General features: G+C 43.2%; 1 protein-coding gene across 1 annotated transcript in view; it reads left to right on the top strand.

Annotated features, from left to right (window-relative positions):
- GALNTL6 (polypeptide N-acetylgalactosaminyltransferase like 6) overlaps positions 1-20,012 on the top strand; it is a 1,211,922-nt gene that overhangs the window by 1,175,795 nt on the left and 16,115 nt on the right. The window contains exons 12-15 of the mRNA XM_043555626.1: positions 439-571; positions 4,282-4,453; positions 7,532-7,648; positions 15,927-16,076. Of these exons, the coding sequence (XP_043411561.1) occupies positions 439-571; positions 4,282-4,453; positions 7,532-7,648; positions 15,927-16,076 (572 nt within the window). The remainder of the gene's footprint in view (positions 1-438; positions 572-4,281; positions 4,454-7,531; positions 7,649-15,926; positions 16,077-20,012) is intronic.

Here is a 20,012-nt window from a genome sequence, read left to right as displayed (position 1 = left end):
AAACCTCCTACAATTTGGGGCGCCTGGGTGGCGCAGTCGGTTAAGCGTCCGACTTCAGCCAGGTCACGATCTCGCGGTCCGTGGGTTCGAGCCCCGCGTCGGGCTCTGGGCTGATGGCTCAGAGCCTGGAGCCTGTTTCCGATTCTGTGTCTCCCTCTCTCTCTGCCCCTCCCCCGTTCATGGCTCTGTCTCTCTCTGTCCCAAAAATAAAAATAAAATAAATAAAATAAATTTTAAAAAAGTTGAAAAAAAAAAAAACCTCCTACAATTCAACAAGAAAACAAATAACCCAATTCAAAAAAGGCAAAGGACTTGAATAGACATTTCTCCATAGAACACATGGACATGCCCAATAAACACATGGAAAGGTATGCGATATCATTATTCGTTAGAGAAATGCAATCAAAACATAATGAGATCCCACTTTGCACCCACTAGCATGGCTATTATCAGAAACAGAAAACAGCAAGCATTGGCAAGCATGTGAAGAAGTTGGAACCATCGTACATTCTTGTAGGAATGTCAAGCGGTACAGCCGCTACATAAAACAGCATGGCGGCTTCTCAGAAAGGTAAACATAGAATTACCATATGACCTGGGCAATTCCACTCCTGGACATATGCCCAAAAGAACTGAAAACAAGTATGCAAACAGACCTTTGTATGCCAATAGTCACAACATCAGTTTTTACAATAGCCAAAAGGTAGAAGCAACCCCAGTCTTCCTCAGTGGATGAAAGGATAAGCAAAATGTGATATATATGTGTATTAATGTGTATATTACATACAATATCAGTCTTAAAAAGAAACAAAGTTCTAATCTATGCTATCATATGGATAAGCCATGAAAACATTATGCAAAGTGAAATAAGCGTGACACAAAAGGACAAACATGGTATGGTTCCACTTAACCGAGGTGACTAAATTAGGCAAATTTATAGTCAGTAACATAGATGCTACCAGAGGCGGGGGAAGTGGGGAAGTAATTGCTTAATGGTTACGAGTTGCTATTTTGAGGGATAAAGACATCTTGGACATGGATAGTAGTGATAGTTATGCAAAAAAAAAAATTTTTTTTTAACGTTTATTTATTTTTGAGACAGAGAGAGAGAGAGCATGAATGGGGTAGGGTCAGAGAGAGGGAGACACAGAATCTGAAACAGGCTCCAGGCTCTGAGTTGTCAGCACAGAGCCCGACGCGGGGCTCGAACTCACGGACCGCGAGATCATGACCTGAGCCGAAGTCGGCCACCCAACCGACTGAACCACCCAGGCGCCCCAGCAAAATTTTGAATGTACCTAGTACCATTGAGTTTTACATTTAAAAATGGTAAAAATGGCAAACTTACGGGCCCCTGGCTGGCTCAGTCCGTTGAGTGTCCGACTTTGGCTCAACTCATGATCTCACGGTCTGTGAGTTCGAGCCCCGCGTGGGGCTCTGTGCTGACAGCTCAGAGCCTGGAGCCTGTTTCAGATTCTGTGTCTCCCTCTCTCTCTGCCCCTCCCCCGTTCATGCTCTGTCTCTCTCTGTCAAAAATAAATAAGCATAAAAAAATTTTTTAAGAAAATGGCAAACTTCATTTTATGTATATTTCACTGCAATTAAAAAAAAAAAACATGAGGAGATGTTGAAAGCCTGGAAGACTGGAAAGGAGAGAAAAGGAGTGGGGTGCTCAGTATTAAGGGCTGGGATCCATAGGGAGCTAACGGGGGGAGAGACATGGGGGTGTATAAGGTGCCACCCAAGTTGCCAGGCTGAGACCTTGAATGTCTGCTTCTAACATCAAGGTTAACCGCTGATCTAAAGGACTAAAGCAGGGGTCTGGAGCGATGGGCCGCAGCTTGTTCAGCTGTAGTCTTTCTGTATTTGAGGTGCCTGTGGGACATCTCACAGTATAACAGAAATGTGATTTGATTGTGGCGTCACCACATTCACCGTAGTAGTTGATATAGCCGAGAAAATAAACAAGTAAGTGAATAAATAGTATCCATTTACTGACCACTTGCAGTATACAAACCTGTGCTAAGCGCTTTGCGTGTATCAGTTCAGTCTTTACAAACACCCTCTGAGACGTGATTGTGCTCATTTTACAAACCTCATGCTGAACCAGGATTGTGTGCCGTTTCCTTGCTCTGCCAAACCTCCATACATGTGTTCATTTCTGACCCCTACGGCTCCGGGCTCCTTCTGTCTTTCTCTCTCAAGATTCAATTCTACTGGTCTTCTTAGAGCCCCTTCCAATAGCACCAACCAGTTCTACTAAGTGCCCCAAGCGGTCTTTTCATTTCCTCTTCAGTCCTCACTTAGCATTTACCAATCTAACAACACACGTCCCAAGTGACGTCTCCCATCTGAGGTTGTGGGCCCCTTGGGAGCAGAAGCTGTTGTTTTGTTTTGTTTTGTTTTGTTTTTTCTTTGCCTTGGAATCTCTATCACCTTTCGTTCAGAAGCACTCCTTAAAAGTTAACTTTTTATACGTGGATGAAGTATACAAGGAATGCATGGCCAGGGGTGGGGTGGGGGAAACTCCTCTTGTGCCTGGACAGCAGAAGCCGGATCTGCTCTGTCTCCGCTCAGTTCTCTCTCCATACTAACCTACCATCTTCATTTTCTCTAGCTGGGCACACAGGTTTGCATTCTACAACCAACCGCCGTCCACGAAGAAGTGTCTTGATTCCTTTTGCCATATTAAAAATTCACAGCCAGAAATATTGGGGCTCTCGAGCCTTTCTTCCCCTCATGTGCACTCTGATGTCCTCACTAGACCTCAAACTGCACAGAGAGGAGACCGATTTTGTCGTTGTTGTTGTTGTTGTTGTTAAATTCAGAATTATTTTAATCAAATGTTTTTTATTGAGCGATAATTGACATATAACGTTATATTAATTTCAGATGTGCAACAATGATTTGGATATTTATATGTATTATGAGATGATCACTATAGTAAGCCTAGTTAACATCCATCACAATACATTGTTACAAATTTTTTCTCATGAGAACTTTTAAGATCTACTCTTAGCAACTTTCAAGTATACAACACAGTATTCTTAACTGTGCGTTACATCCCCAGAACTTAGGTTATAACCTGAAGTTCGTACCTTTTGACCCTCTTTGCCCATTTCACCTACCCTCTGAAACCGATTCTTTTTTTATTTTTCACTCTATACCCAGTATGTGGTGTAGTGAGTGGGAGAGCAGGTACTTTATAAAATGTATTGAATGAATCATGAACCCAGTACTTCTTCCTTGAAAGACCCTGATATGGGGGGAATTAGCAACCCGTGCGCTCATTTGTTAAACTGAGGCTAGTCTCTGTCTCTGTCTGTCTGTCTCTCTCTCTCTGTCAAAAAAAAAAGAGAGAATGCACAAGCAGGAGAGGGGCAGAGAGAGAGGGGGAGACAGAGAATCTGAAGCAGGCTCCGCGCTATCATCACAGAGACGGATGTGGGGTTCAAACCCACAAACCGTGAGATCATGACCTGGGCCAAATTGGACACTCAACCGACTGAGCCACCCAGGCACCCAGGCTAGTCTCTCTTTAACAACGAACAGAATTACCAATCCCACACCTACCAGCCACGTTGACATTCACACCACACTCCCCCTCTCTTCCACCTCTTTTTAAAAACTTCCCGTGTTGGGGAGGGGGGAGAAATGTTCAAGATGACACTGACTTCTCTTGCATATCTAAGACATTCTTCACTCTCTGCCAGACCTTTTCCTAAACCTTGCCCAAAAGGAGATTATCCCTGTAATCCTGTCATACATAATGATTCTCTTTTCCCACATTTTCCTCCAGCTCCCCACCCGTTCCTAGTCAAGCATTACCTAACTTTCTAATCCTGTTCCGTGTCTCTCAGGATTTCTTGACACAGTTTTAATGATGCCAAGCCCTGAAGCTGGACATCAAAGGAATAAAGCATGAAAAGTATCTCTTCTGTCATAAGATTTATTCGGCGCTCTGTGTCCTAGTTTGGGGGTGTGCGATGTGTGAAAACCGCCTCATTTTCAGCCAGATACAGAGCCCGCATTGAAAAAGCACAAGCCTTGTATAAAGTTTCTTATCTTTATTTTTTAACTTCACTGGAATAAGGAAAACAGAATTAGTTCCATTGGAATTTTATTCACCTGTTTAGTTTTATTCTTTTTTTGAGGATAGTTGCCGGACAATGTTACATTAGTTTCAGGTGTACAGCTTATGGATCGGACAAGTTCACAAATTCTGCTATGTTCCTATACTCGCCACAAGCATAGGTCTGTCCTGTTACATTGCTCTAACAGTATCGTTGACGATATCCCCTGTGCTGTGCCTCTTATCCCCATGATTTCTTCATTCCCAAACGGGAAGCCAGTATCTCCTACTCCCCTTCGCCCATTTTGCCCCTGCCCCCAGGCCTCCCCGCTCTGGCGACCATCCGTTTGCCCTCCGTATGGTTTTGACGGCGTTGTGTTTGTGAGCAACAGGAGAGGGCGTGGCCATGGGCTGAAGGGGTGAAGATAAAAAGAAAAGGAAAAGAGAAGACGGTGAGGATGGCCTGATACCGGTCTTGCACCCAGGTGCCTACCTCACCCTGTATTCCCTACCATTTCTTCTCTGGCACAGCTGTGTGTTGGAATTGACACAGATGTAGACAATGAAGCCCTTGCACCTTGCAACTCGGCTCCCAAAACAGTTTATCCCGTTGTCTACACAGATGCCATTTGAGTGAGAATTTAGAAAATTCAAGAGTTTAGAAAATGATCTCCTCCATCCCTGCCAGAGTCCTTGGAGCTCACAGCGCTTAGAAATAAAGCGAGGCTCTCTGATGGGCCTTGGTGTGTACCCACGGGCAGATCTGGCAGATTCGCCACTCAGTGTCCCTGGCTTGTGTATATTCTTTTCTGCCCTATGTCCTCCTTCTCCAAGAGCAGGGCCCCTTCAGTGAATGAGTGCCATGCCAGCTGACAGAGAAGGGCACACTGTCTCTGTGGCCAAATGGCCATAAACCATAAGCAGCTGTTGTTTTCCTAAATGTGGTTCAGAGCTTCTGTTCTCCAGCAGAGGGAACAATAGTGCCCCGAAGGTGTCTTTGGCACAAACCGATGCTGGATCTCTAAGAGTGTGTCTGTGAGTTAAATGGTCCAACAACGGAAAAACCGTCTTGCCCAGAGTCCTGTCGGGCAGCCCTCAGGTTAGAGAGAGCTTTAGACAATGGACACGCTGGACGCAGATCAGCTCCAGTAAGCGATAGCAAAAGCAAACTCTTGACCTTCAGGTGTTTCTATTTCACCAAAGAAATTCTATCACACACCAAGGAATTGATTTTACACAAGGCTGATTTTAAGCTTGGCTTAGTAAAATTCCTCCCTGGAACTTGTTTCCGGAAGGTGGAGAAAAGTTAGCCCAAGTGAGAGTGATTCAGGTGCACTTTGACAGCAGCCAAGCTCGTTCCCTGTCTTTAAGGATTTCCTTACAAAGAGGAAGGATACGCGTAGTTTTCAAGGAGGGGGGTGGAAAGCATTTCCCCTAACTCGGGGTTCCACTGTGGGGTCTGTAGGTTCCAGGAAAATGAACACAGAAGTGCTGGCATGTCTCCACTTACAGGTTTGTTAGTTTGTTTTGGTAAAATTGTCCATACGTTTCTTTGGATTCTCAGACAAGTCTGCAGACCGGACTAGGTTAAGAACCGGTGCCCTGTGTCCTACATTATTTCACATTCCTCTATCATTAGGGACAGTGACCCTGAAAGCAGAGAGGTCCAATAGCAGAAGATGAACCTGGGCGGTTGCCAAATTCCCTGAATAAGGAAATTGATATCTACCACACATTGATTCCCTCCCAAATGACATTATATACCAACCTCTACTCCTACAGGAAGTGAAATAAGAAATTGTTCTGTCCGCAACAATGCCACCCAGGCATCATCTGTTCCTTTCGTGACACTCAGTAGATTTCATAACAGCCTCTCTCTGCCTCTTGCCCCTGTCCCAGTAGGAATAGGCCTGGTTCAGCCATCCTTTTGTCCCGGAGAGACTCCCTACCTTACGTACTCCTTCTTGGCAAAGAGTCTTGACTAAAATTATCGCTTGAGTACATCCTGTTCTTGTTTCCATTCTGAACAGTACCTTAAGGGATTATTATAATCCGGGGCTATATAAAGGCATCAAAAGGATTGAGATAATTGAGCTTATCTAAACGTTGATGCCTAAGTAACTACCCACGAACAATATCCAACTGTACTACAGGGTGTGGTTCTGATGTCAACAGGATAATTGGTGAAACCGTCAGACAGCCAGACTTGACAAAGGGGCGTGTTTCCGTGGCCAGACTCTCTCTGTGGCTATTTCTGTTGATACTTTTCATAGTCCACTCTCGGCCCATCCTGAACTACGTGGTCCTTTTACCGGTATTAATCCAATAATTGTAAGGAATTATCAGTGTCCTTTGTCACTCATTCTGCAACTTTCCAAAGTTCAGACTCTACACAGAGAACCTTCGTCCCGGATAGGGTTCTACCAATAGCACCATCTTTCTTGTTTCACTAACACTCCAGGGTGACACATAGCTTATCATCCAGGAGAAATGCTACACGTGACAACAGGTGCACAGACCCTCCAGGCGAACTGGAACATGGTTACCATATCCTGCACAAAACCACGCGATGCTCAGGGATTCATTCATCTCGGTCACACGCTGTACTCACATCACCTTCCTCACATTTGAGCTCTTCTCCCAGATAAGGTGAAAATGGTAGAAGATGCTTTGGGGCAACAAGACAATGAATTCCAAGTTGGGAACTGTCTGAAGAGGGGCACCTGGGTGGTTCAGTCGGTTGAGCCTCCAACTCTTGATTTCAGCTCAGGTCATGATCCCAGGGTCGTGGGATCAAGCCCTGCCTAGGGCTCCATGCTGAGCTTAGAGCTGCTTAAGATTCTCTCTGTCTCTCTCTCTCTCTCTCTCTCTGCCCCTCCCTCACACTTGCATTTTCTCTATGTATAAAGTAATTTTTTTTTTAATTTTTAACTCACTGAAAAAAAATGGCCATTTTATAAAAGTCGTGAACTTAGCTGCTCCCTGTGCTGCTTTATTACATAGCCCTTTGCTGCAGCCAGCTGCCGTTTTGCCCTTGAACCGTCTCATGTTTTTGTTTTTAATGTTTATTTTTGAGAGAGACAGAGCATGAGCAGGGAAGAGGCAGAGAGAGGGGGAGACACAGAATCTGAAGCAGGCTCCAGGCTCCCAGCTGTCAGCACAGGGCCCGACGCGGGGCTCGAACTCACAAACCGCGAGCTGTGAGATCATGACCTGAGCTGAAGTCGGATGCTTGACTGAGTGAGCCACCCAGGCGCCCCCCATTTCATGCTCTTTTACATGCCCATTAGGCCATGTTGTATTTAAAACCTGATTTTTCTCCCCACATTCCATATAAACTTAAAGCATCATTTGGTAATCAAGTAATCAAAAAAACAGCTACAGAATCGATACCAGAATTGCCAGGAGCTAGGGATACAATAAAAACCAACCCGTGCTCATTCTTTCTTCTTTCCGCAGATTCGAAACGTGGCCGCAAATCTCTGCGTGGACAGCAAGCACGGAGCCACAGGCACCGAGCTGAGGTTGGATATCTGTGTCAAGGACGGTTCTGAAAGGACGTGGTCTCATGAACAGGTATGTGACAGGTGTAAGCAGGGCTGAGGCGGGCGTGGAAGGATGCAGTGAGAACAGACCTCTGGGCGGGACACGCGGACCTGCCCAGTTCTGTCACTAATCAGTGCGGCAGTTATGTGAACTACTCCACTTCTTTGTTTCCCTCGCTGCTCAGAGAAGCTGTGATAATCAATTGAGAACATGTATACAAATGTGCTTTCAATAATAGGATGCTAGAAATGTTGACTGTGACCCCAGGCTTATATTTCCTTTCCCAGAAGGAGAGTCTTCAAACCACGAAAAGCCTGTATGGTGTCATGTAACTCTTCCGACTAAGTTTCATGGTTTTATTGAAAGACTCTGTGTTATTTTGTCAGCTTTCGTGACTGTGCCTAATCTTATTTTCCCCTCTGGCTGTATGTTGAAAAGAATACTTTACATACCCCTCTTGTTGTAGCAGTTTGTAATCTCATACATGAAGGTAACTTTGAAGCAGTAACATCTCCACACAAGGGCTTCATGGGCTGGTGCAAGACTAGGTATTGCCTTTGACTGAAAAGCCTTTCAGTGCACTTCTGTTCATTGAGTGAGTTGTGAGTCCCGTCCACTTGGAAAACGGATGGTCTTTAGGAGGGAGTTTCCTCACACTGTGTCACTTGAAAAAAAGAAAGGAGAGTGGGTAGAATTGTGTCTGCCCCTTTTTATTGTTTTAATTTTTAATTATGAAAAGTCAAATAGGAAACTATATATAAATAGATATATACTAATAGAAAAACTAATATAAACTATTATAGCACATCTGGGCGCACTCATTACACAGATTTAACAAGTATCTACAGCTATTGCCATCTTTTTTTAAGTTTATTTATTTTGAAAGAGAGAGAGAGAGAGAGTGTGTGTGTGTGTGTGTGTGTGTGTGTCTGTGTGTGCGCATGGGAGGGGGAGAGAGAGAGAGAGGGAGAGGGAGAATCCCAAGTACGTTCCGTCAGTGTGGAGCTCAACACAAGGCTCAAATTCATGGAACCGTGAGATCATGACCTAAGCCAAACCCAGGAGTCTTAACTCTTACCGGACTGAGCCACCCAGGCATTCCTGCCAAATTTTTTAAAAGAATAGAATTTGTAGATACAGTTAAAACCATTTCCCCATCCTACTCCTCTCTCTCCCTCTACTAAAGGATACATCCCCAGTTCAGGAGAGTATAACCCGCCTGTGCTTTGGTTGTCAGAAGGGTCCTTAATTTCTCTCTTAGAAAACCGAAAACAGTAGACCAACAGTTTCCAGTAAGGCTCCCGCCCTCTCCTTTAGCATATTCCTCAAGTGTCCATCTTGTATATTCAACCAGTGAAGACACGCTGTGCCCAGCCTAGGATCTTAAAGAATTGCTCCGGTGTGGCAGGTTGGCACCTCCCTGTCCCCACCCCACTGTCCCTTCCTACCGCACCCGTAGCCTGCATTACAGGGGAGAGCAGCACGACTCAGGGAAGCGGTCGCACAGCATGTACACAACACAGCCCGGAACCAGGGCAGTCAGCCCCCGAAGCACCTCCAATGCCCCTCTCGCCGCTGATCTGGGCCTTTCCCTCGGACCCACAGCCTTGCGGTGTTCCGGAAGGATCGTGGGCCTCGCAGTCAGGCCAACCTGGATTTCAACCACTCTAACCTGTGTGACCTTGTGAAATGGTTAAGTCTTTCGAAGCTGGTGTTCCTCCTCTGTAAATAGGGACAATAATGTTCACCTCACAAACGGGGTTCCAATGAGAAGAAAGCACGTCTAGGATATAACAGCATCTTGCACATGTGGTAGGGGCAGAATAAATACGCTTTCCCTTCTACCTTCTGACATCTCCTCCCCCAGCTCACTTCCTACTAACTCCAAATTAGAAATTTCTCTCAGGCCCAAGGCAGCTGCCAACACCAAATACTATTTGTCATTCACTCAAGTATATCCTCCAGGATATGGACGTTTATCAGATGGGTTTTAAAGAAGGCTCTGCAGGTCTGGGATTTACGAATAGGAATGTAATGTCAGTAAACGCTGACTTGCCTCCTCCTTCCTCCACCTCTTTCTATGAGCACCACAGGGATGCTACCAGGGATGTGAGGAATAGTGCTGGCTTGTCACCTCTACAAAGCAATTCCTACCTCAGCCTGGGAGTCAGAGAGAAGGCTTCACAGACCTATCAGTAAGACCCACGTGTAGAGTGCGAAAGGATATTTTAAGAAGAAACAGAAGCATGTTATGGGGAAAATCTAGGTCTGTGAGGCTAACTTCCTCTCTGCCACAGCTGTTCAGCCCAACCAGGGAACATACCTCACCAGCTGGTTAAGAAGTATGTGCGCCTGCCTGAATGCCTGAATCAGGTTTAATATTTCTGTCCCCTGGCATGTTCTAGAGGGAAATAGGCTCTGGACCACAGATTTTATTTGATGGCTAAAAAATAAATATAAATAAAGTCAACTACATGGCATATGCTTTAAAAATGGTTGGTTTATTATCCACCCCCCCCCCCCCCCCCCGGGCTGAACTGGAAAAATCTATGACACGTAATACAAGAAATAGCCACCAGAGGGCAGCACTAGACAAGCAGACAACTATGTAAGAGGCCCAAAAAGACCAGTTTGATACAGTTCTTTAAAAAGATTTCTTCCCTACAGATTTCTGAAAAGAGAGCTACAAGGAGATTAAACAAAGTTGATAGGAGGTTTAAAAAAAAAAAGGAATGATATTTGAAATATGTATCACCATATATTGACTTGGTGATTAAAGCATTACAAGCTGCTTTGTTTTTCCGATAATTAACTGTGAGCCTTATTCACTGTATTACTCAATGACTTATATGAATTAAGACTTGTTCTCCTACATTTAGATTAAAATTCTTGGGTGAAAAAAGAAGTATATCAGAGCAGGAAAATTGTAGGTATCCTTTTAATTCAAAAGCATTCAAAGAACACAAAAGGGGCATTTATTAGAGTTGAAATGATTGTTTTTAACAAGTGGCAAAAATAAAATACAAATGAATAAACAAAATAATTACGTGGGAGATAGTGGAAAGTCTATTGAAGCACCTGTATAAGAAAATGCCTTTTGTTGCAGAACACCGGTGATGACTAATTTGGCTTCTATGAAGGAAGCAATTTGTGCGATTCATTTTTCCAGGGCCATCTATTTAGCTGTTTGAGATCACTGCAGCATTGTGTGCTGGCTTTCAGTTTCCTTTAGGGACCAAGACAGAAAGAGAAAAATAGAACCTAATAAGGCTGGAAAGAATATCCTCCAAATGCCATTAATGAGGCCAAGGGAGAGGAGGGGAGAGGAGCCAGAACCCTCTGTGGCCTACAGTTTGGACAGGCAGCAGGCTCTGATCTCACGCTGGGGAGGAGGCACGGTGGCACAGCAGGCCTTCCTCCTGCTGTAGAGGCAGATTCCTTCTGCAAGACCTGGAGAGGAGATGTGCCAATGGACGGAGATGGGAGCAAGTCAGTGCATGTGGTAAAGGACAGATTCTGGGACACAGAGCCTCACTCTCAGCACGGGGCATATGTGGGCTCCAACTGCAAGGAGGAATGTGCAATATCTCGGATTTCTGTCAACCATATAACAAGGAAATAAAACATAACTACCCACGGAGAAAAAAATGTTTTCAATCTTCTTAAATCAGGTAGCAAGATCAAGTAATAAATGTATTTGCAGGACTAAGTCTAGCGAAGCTTATTCATATGATACAGCACAAACCCAGGCAACATTATATACACCGCATTGATATTAAAGCAAAGAAGTATTCATTATGTATCATTCTGGATCTATATTTAAAAGTATCACCTAAAAGAAACAAGTGGAGAGGTGAACATCAACTGACTCTAAAATTGAGGGATTTGGGATTGAAAACAATCAAGAGTATGTGGATCCTGAGGAACTTAACAGAAACCCATGGGGGAGGGGAAGGGGAGAAAAAAAAAGAGGTTAGAGAGGGAGGGAGTCAAACCCTAAGAGACTCTTAAAAACTGAGAACAAACTGAGGGTTGATGGGGGGTGGGAGGGAGGGGAGGGTGGGTGAGGGGTATTGAGGAGGGCACCTTTTGGGATGAGCACTGGGTGTTGTATGGAAACCCATGTGGCAATAAATTTCATATTTAAAAAAAAGATTTAAATCAAATATCAAATAAATAATACAGAGAAGAGTTCTTAGAAAAAGAAAAGAAAACAATCAAGAGTTATTGTACAGGAAACCTGAATGAAACCTAAATATTTCCATCAGTAATAAACAGCCCAAAGGTAAGAGACAAACTATAAATGCCACAATAACATCATAAAATGCAAACAATGAAAATAACTTTCATAATGTCTGCTTGCTCCCGGTTTGACAAAATCGCACACAAGGAAGTGTGCCTAATGAATGAAAGGCTCCATGCCTGATTGGTTTGACATGGCCATTAGGATAAGATAAATGACAAGAGAAAGCATTTCAAAGACACAAGAGAGAAAAATTTTTAGCTAATGAGAGTTGCAGAAGAATAAAGCAGTTGATATAATCTGGAAATATGTCACTTGGGACGCAGGAAAGCAATCACCACATACTCACGATGATGATGATGATGGTGGTGGTGATGATACAACATAAAACACTCTGAAAACTACCAGCCAACAATCAATCTACAAATCTGGGAATGATTATCGCACTATAATGACAAACTTAGAAACAAGAAAAAAAGTCACCTAAGGAGCCCTGGGATATAATTCAGACAATAGATGAATAAGATCCAGCTAATAAAAACAATAAGAAAAATAAAAAGAAAGCAAGAAGTAATATATATATATATATATATATATATATTTTTTTTTTTTTTTCCCTCAACTGTGTAATGAGGAACTGTGCTAGGTAATAATAACAGCCCCTTTCAACTCTGGCCTTCTACGTATATGGAAACCAAAAAGAGAAGGAAAGGCACAGAGGGAAATGGAAAAAAGCATGGGTTTGACTGTTTATAGTACCAAGAAAGTGTGATATTTAAATGAATTTAAGACCTAATCAGTGCCAATGACAGGTTTATAGGACAGGAAATTTCTGTTTCAGGAATAGGTAACTAAGCCAAGAATCATCGAAGATGAAAGTTCAAAAAATAATATTATTATTGATACTATTCTAATTAGACACAAACAGCCCAAATTTATTTAGAGAACTAACAAGACCAACTGCTTTATCTTGTCAGTTATCCCAGTGTAGTTTCTGTTAGTAGAATGGACGCAAGTTTTCATTCATTCAATAGAAATTTTATTGGACGTTTATTATATGTTCTGAATTGTTCTGCATGCTAGAAACGTAAAGATAAAAAAGATCAATCCTACCATTAAGGATCTCACTGTCTAGTGAGGGTACAGACACATAAATGGGCAATCATGACGAATAAGGTAAAGGATGAGAAGGAGTCAGGGGGTTCAAAGAGGAAGGCTTCTTGGTTGGGTGGGCACCTAAACTAATCTTAAAGAACTGATGACTATGAACTAGGTTGGCTGGTGAATGTTGGCCTTCCAACCGGAGGGACTCTCATGAACAAAGTCACAGAAGGGAGTAAAGAGCCTGATTAGTGCCAAGAACTACTAATGTTTTTGAATTGAGATATAATTGTCATACAACTTTATATTAGCTTCAGTTGTATAACGTAAAGATTTGATATTCGTATGTATTGTGAGATGATCACTACAGTTAGTCTCGTTAACACATACCACCATACATAGTTACAGAATTTGTTTTTCTGGTGGTGAGAACCGTTCAGATCTACTCTCTTAGCAATCTTCCAAATGAGTTGTTTTTTTTTAATTTTTTTTCAACGTTTTTATTTATTTTTGGGACAGAGAGAGACAGAGCATGAACGGGGGAGGGGCAGAGAGAAAGGGAGACACAGAATCAGAAACAGGCTCCAGGCTCCGAGCCATCAGCCCAGAGCCCAACGCGGGGCTCGAACTCACGGACTGCGAGATCGTGACCTGGCTGAAGTCGGACGCTTAACCGACTGCGCCACAGGCGCCCCTCAAATGAGTTGTTGTAGCTGGAACCTGAACTAAAGGGAAAGGAATGCAGCTGGGAAAAAAAAAAATGGCAAAGGCAGGATGGTGGAAATTTCTTTATACGTTAAAGAGTTTGAACTATATTCTCTAAGGGTTATGGGAAAACATGGTTAGATTTCAGGTTGAGAGGTAATATGGTCAAAGAGTTAGGAAGGAACCAAAAAAGGAAGGTGGGACAGAAACCAGTTGGGAAGTCATTTCAGTAGTCCAGACAAGAAATACTGAGAGCAAAGATAGTGGAGATAGAGAGAAGAAGGGACTCCTTCCAGCAATATTCAGGAGACAAGAATGGTAACACTTGCTAATGGATTAAGCAGTGAAGGTAAGGGAGACAAAGGACCTAAAAATGAAAGACTCCCAGCTTGGCAAGCGAGTGCTATGACTACCAGTTAAAACAAAATAAAGGAGTAGGAACAGGTTTAGAACGACAGAAAATCAACTTGAATTTAAGATATTTTGAATGTGAGATGTCCATGGGATGTACAGATGGGAAATTGTACACAGAGTGGGACATATTACAGATGATAAGTTATCAATGTATTGGCGAGTCATCAATGTATTGAGCTGAGCAATGAGAGAAGGCACAAGGACTGTAGGAAAAGAGACCGCACAATTTCTCTTCATGAACCTATTTCAAATGCCTAACCTAAGACCCTTGTCCTTCTATTTAAAGCATTCTCTTTTGTCCCGTCTTCCAGGAAAACAGAATACAGTCACTCACCGTTACGCAGGCAATCAACTTTCAGATGTTCGATTTAGAGCATTTCTTTCTGATTTTCTTAACCCATTTTTTTTTTCAAGTCTTCTGCAGTTTCCCTATCACTTCACTGTTTTTGTTAGCCATCCCTGGTATTTTGCCAGATTCTCTACATTTTCTTACCCGGGTAGGACCTAAAAACTGGAATATTCCGAGGGCCTGGTCAAGTGTACATGCCAAGTGTATTATCTACACACAGTTCAGCATTGCGCTCACTGTTGTATCAGCAGGGCCCCTCTGACAGTTCTTTATCTTGCCATTCACAGCTTGGCTTCACAAAGGCCACCTTAAGTCCCGTTGTAAGAATTACATAACCTCACTGAAATCTTAGAATTGGAAGAAAGTGTAGTCCATTTCCCCGCTTACTTGAGGATTTCTCCTCCTGAACTCCTTAAGTGGTTGACCATTTCCCTTATAGAAGTGTTTTTTCTTAATTAAATATATTGTAAAGTTCACTTAGTGCTTAGTGCCTCCTAAGTAGCATTTTTTTTAATGTTTATTTACTTTTGAGAGAGAGAGAGAGACAGAGCATGAGCTGGGAGGGGCAGAGAGAGAGGGAGACACAGAATCTGAAACAGGCTCCAGACTCTGAGCTGTCAGCACAGAGCCCAGCGCGGGGCTCGAACTCACAAACCGTGAGATCATGACCTGAGCCAAAGTGGGACGCTCAACCAACTGACCCACCCAGGCACCCCAAGTAGCATTCTTTTAAATAATACAATGGGAAGGACAGGATAGAATAGACTAAAATAGGAAAAGATTGGTTGGAACTATCAGAGTCCATTAAATGCAGTAAGGACAACAATCCTTTTGTGAAGCTTCTGTTTTCACTTGGGGAGGAGGAATCCGTGTGTGTGTAAACTTGATCTCTTACCGTGCGTTACAGTCCAAAACTTTCTACGTTGCCCTGCTGAATTACTCTTACCAACTCCAGAAAATTAATCTGCCTATTCTTTGCTTCATTAAGCTTAGCTTCCATTTAAATCAAATTTTTCAAACTGCTGGCATCAGTCCAGCTCAGCTCGGCTCCCCGTCTTTTTGCAGTCAATCTGCTTATTTGGGCTAACTGTGCAGCATTTGATCCACTAAATGAAGAATGTAAAGAGCGTCTTCCCCTCCCACCCCTCCCCTTCCATCTTCCCCCTGCCGCTCCCCTCCCTGTTCTTCTGTCTCTCCCTCCCTCTCTCCTGCTCTCACTCTCTCTTTCTTCCCATGCCATGCCTCTGTCGTTTTTCCTGGTTCCTCGTTGGGAAATCCTCATTCGTACTTTTTGGCAGCCCAGGCCAAAGGCGCCACCGTTGCTGCTAGAGAGCTTTATGATACATGCCTTTTTCAGCACCTCTAGTAAGGCTAGATGGAGTTCTTTGCTGGTAACTCACAAAGCAGAAGTGCCAGGTTGCAAAAAGACCTCCCTTGCTCTCCAGACTCTCCGAACTAAACTCACTGTCGCTCTTCTGCTGTGGTTGTTTTGCTAGCTCTTTACTTTGGGATGGAGAGAAGATATCCGACCTGGGGAGCCACTTCACACCCGAAAATTCTGCTTCGATGCAATCTCGCACAACAGCCCGGTCACTCTCTATGACTGTCACGGCATGAAGGGGAACCAGCTCTGGGGATACAGAAAGGTAAGAATCAGTTCCCCGCAGGCATCCTCAAACTGCTGGGCTTAAGGTTTCTCACTCAAAGTCTGTTGGCTGGTTAACACACTGTTTTTATTTAAATTGTTACCTGGACACAAGCGTGCACGTTTGGCGGGGCGCCTGGGTGGCTCAGTCGATTGAGCCTCAGACTTCCGCTCAGGTCATGATCTCACGGTTCGAACTCCACAGGGAGTTCAAACTCCACAGGGAGTTCACTGCTCTCAGCACAGAGCCCACTTTGGGTCTTCTGCCCCCTCTCTCTGTGCCCCTCCCCTGCTCTCATGCTCTCTCTCAAAAATAAATAAAACGTTTTTTTTAAAGTATACACATTTGGCTCAGGCATTTGGAGATCACCAGCAAAGATTAAAGATAAAGCATGCTGGAAGGGGCATTGCTTTTGGCTTTGCTTGCTATGTGTGCACCCATCACAACCAGTTATGTCTGAAAAATGGTTTGGGGCCACAACACGCTCAAGTGAAGGGACTTGTCTTAACCCGGACAACTCCCGGATGGAGGGACCACGTACCCAATAAACAAATGGACACATGTGTAATTTTTAAGAACCTCAAGTCGCTCGCCCGCACACACGCACACATTAACATCCATTTATTATATATCTTAATCCCATTTGCTTGGGAGCTGTCTGGGTTAAGACGAAGTTATAACAATCCACACTCATGGGGAGGCAATTGTTGCAACCTTTCTACAGAAACTGACCCATTTGTAATTTGGCCAAAATCCTCTCCAAGTGTGACAAAGGAGAATTTAATTGGGAGACTTTAAGGTTTAAAGAACTGGGCCACCTGGGCAGCTCAGGTCAAGCACCCGAATCTTGATTTCATCTCAGGTCATGATCTCACTGTTCGTGTGATCGAGCCCCGCATTGGCTCTGCACTGACATGTGGAGCCTGCTTGGGATTCTCTCTCTCCCTCTCTTTCTCCCTTCCCGTGCTCTCTCTCGCTCACGCAAAATAAATAAATAAGCTTAAAAGAAAGTTTAAAGAATTATAAAGTTAACATTTAATGACAGAAAAAATAGTTCAAAAGCAAATATAAAAATCACATTTTATTGAGTTGATAAAGAGCAATTAAATTTGTATTTTAAAATATTTTCATTAAGGTGTCTCTTGATAACTTTTTAGGGTACTATACAAATTATTTTTCCAACTCCTTTGGTTTTTAAGGCAGGACTTGGTTGTCAATTAGCAAATACTCTATAAGCTCCATTGTACCCTTCAAGTTCGTAGAACTGCCGGGGACCTTCCCAGCCAGAAAGATGACACCCTGTGTTTGCCTTTTCACACCCTAGCATAATTCGGGCTTACTCTAAAGTATACAGAAAATGCCACCCCCACCACTTTAATCATGAGCTTTGGCTCTCCTTTGGGGAGGTAAACAGTATCCTAAGGGATACAAGAAAGCTAAAGGGAAGAATCTGCCGAGAATCAATATGGGGGATCACTGGTTTTGATATTTGTTCCCTCACTTGATTTCTGGTTTCCCCCTCTTAGCGGTGGACACCTAAAATTATATTCAAAGGCAGACCTATTTGTACAAGTATATTCTGCACAGCACCACTCGCCATAGCATCTGGCAGGCTGTGGCTATGTGTCCAGAAGAATACAACACATCAGTTGTATCCTTCTGTTTCCTTTACAAAATGCATCACAGATGATTAATCTTGCCAACCCCTCTTTGTTATTCAATATGGTACAAGCTACGGGTGGTGCAGTAATCAAGTTGTTTTGTTTTTATGGTTATATTCTGGCCTTTAAGAAGTTACTTTCTGGGCACATCGATAATCTACCTGAGTCACCATTTCCCTAGTTTGCTGGCTTTCCCTAATGAACAGACCATTTCTCGTTATTGTACATTTATAGCATGAGAGACAGAACATTCAATAATGTGCAATTAAGCCAAGAAAATATAGTTGTTCTCATTAGGGAGCTTACAAAAGCTTACAGATGGATAAAACAAACTAATACACATGCACACAGAGCTCCTGGAGAGGAAAAAAAAAATGGCTGTGGTGATTTCAAGAAGTAACTCTTAGAGCTTTAACATTGTAAACCTTCCAGGACCCTAAGGGACTTGTGAAAAGGAGCGGCTACAGGATGCACTTGTGCTGTGGCTCCTTTTCTCAGTTGCTTTTGTAGCTGTTGGCCTTGCATTACTTAGCAAAAGGTTATATGCGCTGTGTATTTATATAACAAGCAAGGTATTTATACATAATCAGGAACAAGCCAAAGGCTCAAAATGGAAAGTTTCTGAAATATCTCATCTTGGTCGATGACTCAGGCTTATTCAGATGCACCTGTTTTTGAAAGTGCTTCTTGTTTATCCCATGGATTATTCCCAAGGCATAAAGAGAGAAAGCACAAAGAGAGAAGTGTCTCCGGGGTGTTACCTTGTTTATTTGGATGCGCTACCTGGCCCTGGGAGCTTCCAGATAATTTAGCATCTTTTGAGTCAGCTTTGGAGCTCCCTCCTTTTATTAGCATATTCATGCATAAACAAGATCCCTAAGACTCTACTAATTGCCTAAAGGACCGCAGTGGGCCATCTCCTAAGCTCCTAAGGTAATCATCATCATCATCTCCAACTGTTAAGGAGGCACTGAGCTAGTGCTTTACCCACATTCCCTCAAACCTCGCAACGACCTAGATTCTATTATGTATAATTCACGGAGAAGGAAACCAATACCAGCATATTTGTGCTGGAGCCAACATTCAGATTCAGGTGCATCTGGCTTTCAAGTCATTAGCTTTGGGGCCCCTGGTGGCTCAGTCGGTTGAGCCTCCGACTTCGACTCAGGTCACGACCTCACGGGTCCATGAGTTTGATCCCCGTGTCGGGCTCTGTGCTGACAGCCCAGAGCCTGGAGCCTGCTTCTGATTCTTTGTCTCCCTCTCTCTCTGCCCCTCTGCCACTCATGTTCTCTCTCTCTCTCTCTCTCTCTCTCTCAAAAAGTAAATAAATATTTTAAAAAATTTAATAATAAATAGTCTTTACTTATTCCCCTGCCATGCTCTTAAATCGGATCAGTGTTCCCTGGGAGAGTTCCAATGCCTACTGGATTCAGCACCACTGATAGCAGCCAACCTTTCCTCCAGCTACGTGACAATTTCTTAGAAAAGGAAGGTGACCAGATGCTACTTTGCTTGAGTGGGTGAAGGTTGTTGTCAGGTCCCACTTTCTGACCCATCGGCAGCCGTTGGCTCCCAGTTGTTGTAATTTTTTTTTCAGGAAGACTTTTGGGTTGTGTCCCAGCTTTATTGAAATATAATTGTCACATAACATTGTATGCATTTAAGGTGTAGAAAGCAATAATTTGATATATGCATATATTGCAAGGAGACCACCACTATCAGTTTAGTTAACACATCTATCACCTTACAGGGTTACGATTTTTTCTGTGATGAAAACTTTTAAGCTCTGCTCTCTTAACAACTTTCAATATACAACACTGTATTGTTAACTATAGTCACCATGCTATGCATTACGTCCCTAGAACTTACTCATCTTATAACTGGAAGTTTGTACTTTTGACCACCTATATCCATTGCCCCCACCGCCCCCAGCTTTCAGTTATTCTTATGTGTGAGTCATTGCTACCACAAAAAAGGGGGTAAGGATCCCTATTTTATTGTCTCGTAACTAGGTTCCCTTATACAAGCGTGTCCCACAATAGCAAGTACCACGGGGAAAGAATCTCATTCTTGGTTTTTCTTTTACCACCAGGGGGACCCCTCTTACAAAAACAATGACTTGTTGAAATGACCTCAGTAAAAATATTTAAATTATCAGCAAATATCCAAAATAAAAAACTCTCTTCCCTCTTCTTCAACCCCTAAATCTAATTAGTCACTAAGACTTGTCAACCCCCTCCTTGGCCAATATCTCTAAAATCTGTCCTCTCGG

This window comes from Prionailurus bengalensis, chromosome B1 (assembly GCF_016509475.1).
Source record: "Prionailurus bengalensis isolate Pbe53 chromosome B1, Fcat_Pben_1.1_paternal_pri, whole genome shotgun sequence".
In the NCBI taxonomy this organism is placed as follows: domain Eukaryota; kingdom Metazoa; phylum Chordata; class Mammalia; order Carnivora; family Felidae; genus Prionailurus; species Prionailurus bengalensis.
Note: the sequence above shows the minus strand (reverse complement) of the source record. Positions and strands in the feature narration are given on the sequence as shown.